The sequence below is a fragment of the Cajanus cajan genome, chromosome 1 (assembly GCF_000230855.2).
Source record: "Cajanus cajan strain Asha chromosome 1, NIPB_CcT2T_4, whole genome shotgun sequence".
Lineage (NCBI taxonomy): Eukaryota > Viridiplantae > Streptophyta > Magnoliopsida > Fabales > Fabaceae > Cajanus > Cajanus cajan.
In genome coordinates, this window is record NC_138517.1 from 86804992 (window position 1) to 86818672 (window position 13681).

The 13681-nt window shown below is 43.5% G+C and overlaps 2 protein-coding genes across 3 annotated transcripts; both read left to right on the forward strand.

The window, feature by feature from the left end:
* The first annotated feature begins 142 nt into the window (after positions 1-142).
* LOC145955959 (uncharacterized) lies at positions 143-1525 on the forward strand. The gene is made up of 2 exons (XM_083071512.1): positions 143-787; positions 1094-1525. The coding sequence occupies exons 1-2, from the start codon at positions 143-145 to the stop codon at positions 1523-1525; spliced, it is 1077 nt and encodes a 358-aa protein (XP_082927638.1).
* Positions 1526-8498: 6973 nt separating this feature from the next.
* On the forward strand, positions 8499-13268 carry LOC109792304 (glutamate receptor 2.7). Of its 2 annotated transcripts, XM_029270115.2 has the most exons (6): positions 8499-8613; positions 8775-8979; positions 9202-10481; positions 11033-11339; positions 11750-12147; positions 12697-13268. In XM_029270115.2, the coding sequence occupies exons 2-6, from the start codon at positions 8874-8876 to the stop codon at positions 13213-13215; spliced, it is 2610 nt and encodes an 869-aa protein (XP_029125948.1). In that variant the 5' UTR covers positions 8499-8613; positions 8775-8873; the 3' UTR covers positions 13216-13268. The 2 variants fall into 2 exon arrangements, with proteins under 2 accessions (XP_029125948.1, XP_020207290.3); XM_020351701.3 differs by lacking the exon at positions 8499-8613 and having other exon boundaries at positions 8633-8979.
* Positions 13269-13681: the final 413 nt, after the last annotated feature.

Sequence of the window (13681 nt, forward strand, 5' to 3'; positions counted from 1 at the left end):
GTTCCTCAGGTTAGACATCCCTCACTCTCTCATCCAACCTCACACAGAGCCCCTAGTCATTTTTGCAGGAGAGCGAGTACACACTCGGGGATATGTAGACCTGTTGACAACTTTCGGGACCTCTCCAGACACAAGGCGGATTATGGTCCGATACCTCCTCGTGGAAGCCAACACTTCCTACAACATAATTATTGGGAGGCCGACCTTGAATCAACTCGGAGCAGTGGTGTCCACCCCACACCTCACCATGAAATTCCCAGGGAGTGATGGGAAGATTATTTCTGTCAAGGCAAACCAGAAGACAGCTCGGCAATGCTACACCGAGAGTTTGAAAATCTCCTCGTCCGGCGAGCGATGCAAGGGCGATCCTCCTACAGTGGCTCACATCAACCACGTGGAGATCACTGACCTCGACCCGAGGTCCGATTCCCATGATGATCGACCAAGTCCCATCAACGAGCTCGATGACCTCCAGATCGGAAAACTCCCGGGGCAATGCACGAAGATCAGCAGGCAGTTGAGCCCGGAGTTACGGCGACAAATCGAGGCTGAAATCTCCAAGAACGCCGACCTCTTTGCATGGTCTAATGCCGACATGCCAGGTATAAACGCTAACTTCATCTGTCACAGGTTAGCAATTCACAAGGAAGCAAAACCTGTGGCTCAAAGGAAGCGGAAGGTCGGGGGTGAAAGGCGGGAAGCCATCATCACCGAGACACAAAAATTGCGGAATGCTAGCTTCATCCGTGAGGTCAGTTACACCACATGGCTGGCAAACGTGGTGCTGGTAAAAAAGAACCCAGGAAAGTGGCGGATGTGCGTCGACTACACCGACTTGAACAGAGCATGCCCCAAGGACTCATACCCATTGCCAAGCATTGACAGGCTGGTAGACGGAGCGTCCGGGCACGCCCTCCTCAGTTTCCTCGACGCCTACTCCGGGTACAACCAGATAATGATGTACCCACCTAACGAGGTGCATACATCTTTCATCACCGATCACGCCAATTACTACTACCGAGTGATGCCTTTCGATCTCAAGAACGCAGGGGCCACTTACCAACGCCTGATGGACAAAGTTTTCCACCAGCAGATCGGGCGTAACATGGAAGTATATGTTGATGACATGGTGGTCAAAACTACCTCGGCCGCGGACCATGTTGCCGATCTCGTCGAGGTGTTTGGCCAGATCAGGAGACACAACATGCGTCTCAATCCAGAGAAGTGCATCTTCGGTGTCCAAGGAGGTAAGTTCCTTGGTTTCATGATCACTAGCAAGGGGATCGAGGCCAACCCGGAAAAGTGCAAAGCTATCATTCAAATGCAGAGTCCCCAGACTGTGAAAGATGTCCAACGCATGGCGGGAAGGCTGGTCTCCCTCTCCCGTTTTATCCCCAAGTTGGCGGACAAGGCAGGGCCCATCTTCACCCTGCTACGGAAGCCAAAGAACTTCGAATGGACGGACCAATGCGAGGAGGCTTTCAAAAGCTTCAAGACCTTTCTCACAACCCCGCCAATCCTGTAGAGGCCGGATCACAAAACCGACCTCCTCCTCTACTTGGTCGTAGCAAAAAATGCCATCAATGCAGTTATAGTACAAGAGCACCAGAAAGTGCTGACGTCGATCTACTTCATCAGCTGGGTCCTCCAAGACACGGAGAAGTAGTACCAGATGATCGAGAACCTGGCCCTAGCGCTTGTCACCGCAGCTCGGCGCCTCCGACCTTACTTCCAAAGCCACCAAGTAGTCGTTAAGACTAACTAACCAATCAAGCAGATCTTGAGAAAGTCGGAGCTCGCCGGACGGATGATAGCCTGGTCGGTAGAATTGTCCGAGTTTGACATCCAGTACGAAAGTCGCGATGCCCTGAAAGCTCAATGTCTGACCGACTTCGTAGCTGAGCTCACGCCTACCTCAGCCGAGGAACCACATGTATGGACTTTACACGTTGACGGGTCCTCCAACTCTAAAGGTGGTGGTGCAAGTATCATCTTCGAAGGACCGAACCAAGTCACTCTGGAGCAATCTCTAAAATTTAGCTTCAAGGTGACCAACAACCAAGCAGAGTATGAGGCACTTCTCGCAGGGCTAAGGTTGGCCCATGATCTCGGAGCTCGGAGAGTGAGTTGCAACAACGACTCGAAACTCATGGTAGAGCAGCTCAGCGGAACATACCAGGCCAAGGACGTTCTCCTCTAGCGGTATTTTCACATGGCATCACAACAGATCTCGTCCTTCGACGAGTTCACTATACAGCATGTACCGTGAGAACAGAACACCAGAGCCGACCTCCTATCAAAGATCGTCAGTACCAAACGCCCTGGACAACATCAGACCATCATCCAGGAGACCTTGCACTCACCCAGCCTGGATGACAAGATTGTCAACACTAGTGACAGTGAAGACCAGGGATGGATGACAAGCATCTGGAGCTACTTGAAGGCAGGAGTTTTGCCCGAGGACGGGGACGAAGCTCGGAAGATGAGGTTGAGGTCGGCCAAGTTCGTGATCATTGGCGATGAACTATTCAAGCGTGGAGTCTCCACCCCACTGCTCAAATGCTTAATTGCACCCCAGGCAGCCTATGTCATCGAGGAGATCCACCGAGGCATATGTGGCATGCATTCCGGAGCACGCTCAATGGCAACCAGAGTACTCCGAGCAGGATACTACTGGCCCACTTTGAAATCAGATTGTTAGGACTACGTACAGAAATGCAAAGAGTGTCAAGAGTTCGGCAACGCGCATCGACAGCCACCCAAAACTCTCCACCAGATGATGTCATCATGGCCTTTCGCCTAGTAGGGAATGGACATCCTAGGACCATTCCCCCCAGCAAAGGGCCAGCTCAAGTTCCTCCTGGTGGCAATCGACTACTTCACCAAGTAGATCGAGGCATGCCTACTTGCTAAGATCACCATTGAGAACATACGAAAATTCACCTGGAAGAGTATCGTATGCAAGTTCGGGATACCCCATGCCCTTGTTACTGACAACGGCCGGCAGTTCATTGCGCAGGGCTTCGAAGACTTTCTTCGGGAACTTGGAATCAAGCATCTTCCGACCTTAGTGGAACATCCGCAAACAAATGGTCAAGCCGAAGCAGCTAATAAGGTGATACTCCGAGAACTCAAAAAGTGCCTCGGGAACGCCAAGGGGCAATGGACCGACGAGCTTCTCAGCATCCTCTAGGCGTATCATTACACCCCCCGTCAACAATGCAAGAAATGCCTTACAGGCTGACTTACGGAGCTGACGCAATGATTCCAGTGGAAATCGGAGAGACATCTCACCGACGCCAAGTCTTCAACAGCGAGCAGAACGCTCAAGAGTTAGCAGCCGACCTCGACTTAGTTGACAAGCTCAGAGACGAAGCTCAAATCCACGAAGAAGCCTGCAAGCTTCGAGCTTCCAGAAGGTACAATACGCGAGTGCGACATCGATCTTTCCGAGTTGGCAACTTGGTGTGGCGTTTTCTAGGCGAAGCTCGGAAAGACACATCAGATGGAAAGCTTGCACCCACCTGGGGTGGTCCATTCCGAGTTGTAGAGAACTTGGAGAATGGAGCATACCGATTAGAAGAACTCAGCGGAAAACCCATACCGCGAACTTGGAATGCCACGCATCTCAAGTTTTACTTCAGTTAAACTTTGTATGAATGAGTTGTGCACTCTTTTTCCGCCTCAGTCTTTTATCCCAAAAAAATAGAAGAATGGGTTTTGGCTGAGAGGGTTTTTAACGAGGCACATTTACACAATTAATGTAATAACTCATTTTTTTTATTTACATTCTCTTAGCTCTAAGTCATCATACCATAAAACGTTTCATGTTAGGCCGAGGTCGAGTTCGAACCTTGAAAAAAATTATCTTACTTGACGCCGAGGTCGAATCTGAACCTCGGTCTGACTTATCTTACCCCTAGTTAAGGACGAGTTCGAGCCTTAACACAACACGTTTTACTATACGCCAAGGTCGAATTCAAACCATTGGTCCGGCTTATCTCGCTATTAAGCAAGGTCGAGTTCGAACCTTAGAATAAACAACTCAAGGTCGAGTTCGAACCTTAGAATAGACAACTCAAGGTCGAGTTCGAACCTTGGAACAGACAACTCAAGGTCGAGTCCGAACCCTGACATAATCCATCCAAGGTCGAGTTCGAACCTCGGTATAATCCATTCGAGGTCAAGTTTGAACCTCACCACGGAACATCTTAATCTCATCCAAGGTCGGACTTGAACCTTGGAACAAATCGCTTCGTCTTAAATCGGGTCTAAGCACCACAAATGAAGCGCAGCAATTGTTGAACATGTTTTCAAATCGCGCAAACAGGAAAAAATCAAGCCTAAACGCGAAGACAAAGAAAAACGCAAAGCAAACACAAAAACACACAAGTTCGAAAAACAAAAGAACCATAGAATATATACAATGGTGTTCACAGAGTTCAACATAGGAATTCAAGGAAAAAATATAAAGCGAAGAAAAATAAGCTAAGTTATTACAAAAGTGGCCTAGGCGGAGGCGTTTTCACTGGAGCTCTCCTCGAGATCATCCTCCTTCACCAGCTTTCTGAATCGGACTTCTTTCTCCATGTGCATAGCAGAGAAGTCGAACCCCGGAGCAAGCAGCCTAGCCTGGCAAGCTGCCTTGAGGAATCCCCTCTTATGCTCAAAGACGATAGCTCGCTCCGTCTCCTCGAGCTTCTTTTCCAGCCCTGCCCTCGCCGCTTCCAGCCTCGCAAGGTCCACCCTCAAAGCGGCCATCTCCTCCTCTTTACCACCAAGAAGCACCTCATCACAGAGACGCCTCTCGGCCACCGCCACTAGGTCCGCCTTTAGAGATGTCACCTCGTCTTCCAGGAAGCGCACCCGACCTCGAGAGGACGTCACCTCATCTTCCAAAGAACGCGCCCGTTCCCGAGAAGAGGTGGCAAGCTCCTGCAGCTCACCCACCTAAGAAGCATAAGACTCATTCGACCGCAAGGCGATCTCTAGAGACTTCTGAACCCTCGAGAGATCTTCCCTTGTAACCCGGAGCGCCACCTCACTACCCCTTGGCCTCGCCAAGGGAGACCTTCAAAGCCCGGTTCTCCTCCTCCAATGGCTGGAAGCGGGCCCTCATCTTCTCAAGGTCCTTCTGCTGCTTGGCCCACTTGTGCTTATAGTGATCCACAATGGCCATGCTTCTCTGCAAAAAGACCTCAACAGCATCCAGACCTTCCACCGGCACGGCTGACTCGATCATAGCATGATCAGTCATGCTCAGCGAGGAACGGGAGAAGAACTTCTCCAAGGTAACCCTCGTACTCCACAAAGAGCTTACGTCCTCCGAGGCGCTCACATGGTCTAACCGCACCTGGGAGGAGCCCTTCACGAAGCGTTGGGCGATGTATTGGCTTCTCCGAGCCCCCTTCGCCTGGCCAGACGACGGCGCCAAGGTCGTTGGTGCAGAGGTTGGGACTTCGGAGCTCGGACCCTTGTCGCGGACCTCGGCGGAAGCAGAAGCAGGCGCCCCCTGCTCGGTAATGGAAGGACCCAAGCCTGGCGCATCCGACCTTAGAGGCACTGGGACCTCAATTGCATTCCCTGCCTGCAAAAAATCAAGCAAAAATTAAAGCCTCCTTCTAAAACAAAGCTCAACCAGAATGCAGCATAAAAGAAAAGCTACAAAGCAAGCACTTACCTCGGTGACCTGAACGACTTGCTCAGCAGCCGGGGTCGCCATCTTGGCAACTTGAGCAATAAGCTCAGCGGCCTGCGCCACCTCCTCCGTGGCCACTCGAGGAGCCTCCTTGGGTGGCGGACTTCCGGTGAGATCCACCGCATCAGCATCAGCAGCCTTGGAGGTCACCTCCTCGACGTCCGGAGGGGTAGAGGTCCCCCCGATCTCCTTCTCGCCCCTCTTTCTTTTTCTGTTCGTCTTTGGAGGGGCGACCTCCTCTTCCTGAGGCTCGGAGACCTTGATTTCGGCAACATTGTAGCGGTGCTTCAGCTCGCGCCACTTTTTTCTGCCCATTATGCTTGTAAACAGAAAGAACAGACACATAAGCAAAATAAGCTTCTACAAATCCCGACAAGCCAAGAAAAATAGGATACTCACTCTCTAAGCCCCTCTCCTTGTACGCCGAGTTCGCAAGCGACAAGACGAGCTTGCAATCCAGCGGGCGAGGAAGGGCTTCAAGGTTTTTAATGGCGGCCAACTCTGCCGCCGTCACTTGCAATTTCCCTTCCCCGTGAAATCTAGCCGGGGCTTGCCGCCAGTAGAAGGGAAACTTCGGCAACCCGCCGAAGTAGAACGCCCCATCCTTCAACGGGTCGACGTCCACAAGCGCCACCCGGAAGAATTCTTGTTTAAAATTTTTATATGATTGAGAGTAAAGGGTAAACAGACCCCCATCCTTACTCCCACTTAAAGACAGTAAACCATAAGGAGGAACCCCTATTTTCAGCTGGTAAAAATGAAGAAAAATGGGAAGAGACACCCCTATCCCGAGAACTGAACACAAGACTTGAAAAGCCCGCAAAAAATCCCAACTATTTGGGTGCAACTGGCAAGGAGCCGAGTTGATAAAGTTTAGAAAATTGCACTCAAATTGAGTGAAAGGGAGGCAGACACCCAAATCCCTAAAGAAATATTGATAGAGATAGAAGTGGGGAGGGTCTGTAGAACTCCCCATGTATACACGCTCATCGGCTTGACAGGGTTCAAGCCGAATCTTCTGGGAGATGGAAGGGTCGCAGATCCTGTGCGACCTCCAGACCGCATTGACCTCAAGAAAGGATCTGAACACACTCTAGAGCTCCCCCACGTCACGCCTGACCCAGTCATAGCCAGGAACGTCGGGGACGAGGTCCTTAGGCGGGTTCTCCACCTTCTTCTTTTCGGCGGCGACCGTCCCGGTAGCCGCCGCCTTGCCGCACGCCTTGCCCTTACCTTTGGCAGGCGCAGAAGATGCATCACCCCTCTCTCCAGCCATCAAGAAGTGGAAGAGATCTTAGAAGAAGGGGAAGTTAAAGAAATAAAAGTACCTGGTACTCTTTTGGCAAACAAAGAACAAGAACGAAAATCAGACAACGAAACTCAGTTGCCGGAGAAGGCGACGGAGAAGAACAGAGACGGAGAAAGCCTGGACGGAGATGGCGAAAGCTAAGACGCAGAAACCGGCATACACAAGAAGCGAAGGAAGAAAGAGAACGAAAATGAGTAAAGTGAAAGGGGAAAGGGCGCGAGAGAGAGAAAAAGGTTTTCCAAAATTCAAAACGGTCATGACACGTGTCGGTCAAGGTGCACACCTGACGACGCATTAATTGAGGACCATTATGACGAATACAAACCATCATTACATAACCGTCACTCCCATTAACGCCCCACCTGCACGTTTTCGAGAAATGACAGTTATGACACATGGCATCTCGACAGGCAAGCGTACGCGGAGGGTCACGACCACTTGAAGCTCGGTCTTAACTCCTCGACCTACGGCCTTTGGAGCTCGGGGGGCTAGTGTACTATCCGTACCGTCTTATCGAGCTTGAGCTCGGTATCACAGCGTAGGACGACCTCAGACATGCGCTGGGAGATCTCGGTCTAGACGAGATCCGCTATCTAATCAGATCGTAACTGATCTCAGGCCCAAGGCCCAACGAAATCCTAATTCACACCAAGGTACGTGCATTACTTATACGAGACTCATACTCATACAAACCCTAACTTTAGCATCGGAGTCTCTTTTGCAGGTACCACCTCCATCTTGGAGCATCAACGTACCAGTGAAGGAGGCTCACCGATCTTACCCAGTGGATCATCCCTACCTCGGGTTCCCGGTAAGAATAAATACCATTAGAATTTTGAACTCCTTTGATTCACCAAGTATATACCTGTTTCTTAAGAAAAAAAAATTCTGGAAGCCTTTCTTTTTGTGAGAAAATTCCGGGAAAATTGTACTACTGAAAAGGATTAAGGATTCTTATTTGGGTATAATTGCTTAGATAAAATTTATCAAATGTATTAACTCAATTTAAATTAAAAAAAAGTTTTATTTTGAAAAAGTTGTTTTCCTCTTTTTTTAATTAAAGTTATTTTAAATGCAAAATGAGCAAATTTTTATACACAACATGACTTATAATAATGAACTTTTATAAGATTATATGAGATATAGTTTTTGGTACTTTACCGTTGCAAAAGCATATTAATTTCATAAGATAAGCTAAAATCATCTTATAGAACAAAGTGACAATTTTCAATGAAGTGACCATTTTCAAGTGTTAGTTATACTAAATAATAAATACCAATAAGCTAAAATAATCTAGTAATTTCTTAGTACAGGGATTAGATCCTGTCTTAATTCCAAAACCTTCTCAGCCATCAATGTTGACGCTTCAAATGACTGACTTTATATTGTTATGAAATATCTCTCACATTCTCAATTTACCGGGACTGGGTCCAGAGGAGAAAAAATGAAAAATCTTTACGTGCTTCTGTGTCTTACAGACCACACGTTTCAACGTAATACAAGTCAACATCCTAAATCTCATTAAAGAAGAATGAATTCCATGAAGGTTCTAACATTCCATTCTACTATAGGATATGATTCTGAACATTGACCTGTTCCTCACCATGTATGCCTCTGTGTATATATATATATAACACCTCTGATGATATTTTATTTTTATGTCAATTACATTACATGAAAGCCAATATGAATTTTCATGGCCAAACTTCCAAAGCACTTTCAAATCTTTTGCTTTGGCCTTCTCTAATCTCTCTTCTCCTATTCCAGTGCCTTATAGCAGCTCAGGTTGTCTACAGTTTCCAAAATACAAGTGTTGGCGTGGTCATTGATGTCAATTCAGAGACGGGAAAACAACAAATAAGAGCCATGCAAATTGCAGTTCAAAGTTTCAATAATTATTCAAAGAATCATAACAACATAAAACTTTTCTTCCACAACTCTGGTGGAAACCCATTACAAGCGGCTTCAGCTGGTGAGCACTGCAAGTTTGTTTAGATACAGGTTTAGAAAATTTTTTAAGAATTTTCTTACCAGAAAAAAAAAAAATCTTTATTTTAATTAGAGACACTCTCAAAATTCTTCTAAATTTATATCCAAACAAGCTATATTTCATTATTTCGGTGGTAAACTTATTTTTACTTTCTTTCATTTAAGCACTAATAGAATAACATGCTTTGCTTCTTCTGGTTTCTAGCTGAAGAACTAATCGATAAGAAGAAAGTTAAAGTGATTGTTGGCATGGGAACATGGCAAGAAGCAGCTCTAGTTGCTGACCTCGGAAACAAAGCTCAAATACCAATTATTTCATTTTCTTCTCCCCTAGTAATCCATCCTTTAATGCAACATCGTTGGCCTTTCTTGATTCAAATGGCTAAAAATCAGTCTGCACAGATGAACTGCATAGCAGATATTATCCACGTGTACAACTGGCAGAAGGTTATCGTTATATATGAAGACAACCCTTATAGTAGTGATTCTGGAATGTTAGGCCTCTTTTCTGAGGCTCTCCAAAAGGGTAACGCGCAGATTGAGAGCCGATTAGTTCTTCCGCCATTCACTTCTTTATCTGATCCAAAAGGGTTTGTTCTTGATGAATTGATCAAGTTGTTGCCACTAAATTTTCGTGTTTTTGTTGTACTTCAAGCATCATATCCTATGGTAACCCATTTGTTCAGAGAAGCTAACAAAATTGGATTGTTGGGGAAAGATTCAGCTTGGATAATCAATGAAGGGGTCACAAATATGTTGGATTTGGCTAATAAATCCGTTTTATCCTCTATGGAAGGTACTTTGGGAATCAAAACCTACTATTCTACAAATTCTCTTGCTTATACTCAGTTGGAGGAAAATTTCCAACATGGGCAAACTGAAACAGCAGGCTCTAAACCAGGATCAGATGCATTACAGGCTTATGATAGCGTTACAATCATCGCAAAGGCCTTGGAGAAAATGAATAGCAACTCTAGTAACTCAAGGGTATTCTTAGAGAAAATGTTATCTAGCAATTTCAATGGCTTAAGTGGTAATATAAGATTCAGAGACAGTCATTTATCCAACACTCCAGTATTGAGAGTCATAAACTTGGTTAATAAGGAATACAAGGAATTGGACTTTTGGACCCCAGAGTTGAAGTTTGCTGCATCTCTTAAAATATTGAAAGATAAAAAGACAAGAGGTGATTATACTACAACTAATTTAACTGGCCCAGTTGTTTGGCCAGGAGGCCTTATTTCTGCTTATCCCAAGGGATGGAAAATGCCTACCGATGCAGAACCTTTAAAAGTGGCAATTCCTATAAACCCTGCTTTTGATAATTTTTTGAAGGTAGACTCCCAAAAGCAATATGTTGGTTTCTGTATTGATCTTTTCCATGAAGTACGGAACATTCTCAGAGACAGATATTCTGGGATGCCTTATGAATTTTACCCCTTCAATGAATCCTATGAACAACTTCTACTGAATGTCATAAACAAGGTAAACTATTTATCCTTGTAAGCCTGTGTTTGTTTTTATGTAGTCTCGTATTCTATATATGCATTGCCCACCACAACATTACTCGTAGACCAAACATCATATTTTTCTCAAAACAAAAGCAAATTGTTTCTTAATTTACTGGCTTAATTGACCATTGAATTTGTATAACCCGAAACTTGCATTCTGCACCAAATTGGCACTAACAACAGCATTTGCAAAGGTAAATAAATTCAAGCCAAAGCCTTCCTATTGTTAGAATTTCTCAACACAAAATGATTTCTGGAATTCTGGTATACTTCTATAACTAAATCCTCTTTTTAGACGTTCATGATTCTTTGTTTGAGCATGACCTAGTTAATAGCAGATAACCCTCATAGAATTTGAAGGAAGTAACCAAGTTTGTGTGAAATGGATAAAATGGACGAGAATTTGACTAATGGAATTATTCATCAAATCATGTAGTTAGAAATTTTTTTAGTATTTCAATCTTTTTTCTAATAGAAAGGGAAGAGAAAACTAATGCTTCTGTTGTGGACTCAAACCAATTGCAGTCCCATGATGCTATTGTAGGAGACGTAACAATACTTGCCAACCGATCAAAGGATGTGTTGTTCACTCAGCCATACACTGAGTCAGGCTTATCAGTTATATTTCCAAAAGAGACTGAAGGGTCAGCATGGTTGTTTATGAAACCATTTAGCTGGGAAATGTGGATGGCAACTGTTGGCATCCTCATCTACACAATGTTCATCGTATGGTTCCTGGAGCATCGCTTCAATCCAGATTTTGGTGGACCATTGAAAAATCAGATCAGCACCACAGTATGGTTTGCCTTCACTTCTCTATTTTTTGCTCATAGTAAGTATAAATGTTCAAATATTGAAAACTCCTTCACTTCCCTTTTTAGTTATATACTTATATTGAAAGCCAGAAATAAAATTAATTGGTAATTTAGTGTGGGCCATTTTAGTTTGTGGTATTTCTGAGTAAAGTTGCCATTATATACAAATCAAACACAAAGTGGCCTGAAAAGTATGGATAAAACAACATATAAAGAGGAAAAATAAAATAGTTTAAAATCTATAGCAATGCTTCTGCCATCTTCCTGTGGTAATTTTATAGGTGATTCAGTGACACTTCTGAATTGCAATACTTATATTGTGTTTAAAGAAAAACTTTAAATGTTATAATTCTTCTTCAACTGAAAAATCTAAAACCTCGTTTTTGCAAACTAATTCTAACACATACCTGATTTTGATGTGCCTCAGGGGAGAAAATAAGCAGCAACTCTGCACGATTAGTAGTTGGAGTATGGCTATTTCTTGTGTTTGTTCTAACTTCGAGCTACACTGCCAACCTTTCGTCGATGCTTACAGTCAAACGAATGAAGTCTGGGAGAGATATTGAGTGGTTAAAGCAAAACAACTTATCAGTTGGTTGTGAAGACAGCAGTTCCTTTGTAAAGAACTACATGATGAATGTGTATGATTTCCATCCGCAGCAAATAGTAGTGGTTAATGGAGAACATGACATCGTGGAAAAATTCAAAAGCAAAACAATTTCGGCTCTCTTTCTTGAGAGCCCATATGAGAAGGTTTTCTTGAATAAGTACTGCAAGGATTACACTGCAATTACAGCTGCCTACAGATTTGGAGGATTAGGCTTTGTAAGTGACTCAACTCCTTCTCCAAACTTAGTTATGTTTTATCTTTTCATAGATGTAGTTCATGCAGTATTTCAAAACTAATAATCAAAGACTAATTTATATTCGTAATATATCTTTTGTTGACCAAACATTATTTTAACACCGACAAGTTTAGTTTATGTATCTTGCACTCTCAAGTTCAGTTTCATACTAGGAATCACAGATGATTTTGTTGGTAAAACCATAGTTGCACAATTCTCACAATAGTCTTGCATACTGCATGTATACGGAATTAATTCACCACGTACCACATTCTGGGTTTTCTTTAAAAGAAGTATCGCCATAAATGTTTGTATTAAAGATTAGCATAAGTTACTAAAGGAAAACTATATTTCTGAGAAGAAAACAGGAAAATTACTTAAAAGAACTTCATCTAAGTTTTGTTTGCATTTTATTCATTATGAGAAAACCTTTGGAAATGGAAATTTGTTTTGTAGTCCTTGAACTAACACTATGCTAAATTTTAACAGAAGATTTAGTTTTCTAACACTGACTCAATGATATGTGCAGGTATTTCAAAAAGGATCTCCCATGGCAAAAGACTTTTCTGAAGCCATTTTAACACTAGCAGAAAATGGAACACTAAAACATTTGGAAGAGTACTGGTTGACCCCTTCCACGGAATGCTCAAACAGCTCAACGACTCCAGAAACTGAGAGCCTGACCCTCAACAACTTTTGGGGTCTCTATATCATATGTGCTGCCATATCCACCATTTGCTTTGTGCGGGCCTTATTGATATATTACCTACTTAACCATAAGCATTACCATCACGAAGAGGAAGTTCAACTTCAAGGCAATGTAACCGCTGATCATGATGATAGTGTTTGGAACAAGGCAATTAGAATTGGTACAGGCTTTTACAATAATGCATACAACAAAACTTATGGTAGAGCTGCAACTTTTGGTGGAAGAGGAACACAGGTTATACGTCGTGGGAATTCCTCAAGATGGGAGAGTATAAACATTTTTGATGATGTGAGCAATCCACATCATCGTTCCCTTTCAGCTGTCACACATATCTTGTAGATTCTGACAATAACTTACATGCATTGATTAAAGTTCATAAGATAAGAGTCTCACATCTTGGTTGTTAATTATGTATAATATAGGCTAGGTGCCTTTAAAATTCACAACCATTTGTTGTCTGACGTTTAGCTATGCTAGTGGCTAGAGCCTGGAGGGCGGTTATAAAACCATTTTGAAAACTAAACTATTAAAAATTAAACTATATTTTATAAAAATTAAACTAAACTATGTTTTAACTTTGATTTAAAAAATTTAAGTACTACAAAATGTTTGCACTATAGTCATAAAAAAAATTGTTATAATTGTTATATTCAATATGGACTAGTGGTAATTTTTATTATAAATAAGATTATATATGTTTAAGATATTTTTTAAAATGTTATCCGATTATACATTAACAAGAATAATTAAAATATTATATTTTTAATATTTATATGATAAATTATATTCACGATGATTTTTAATT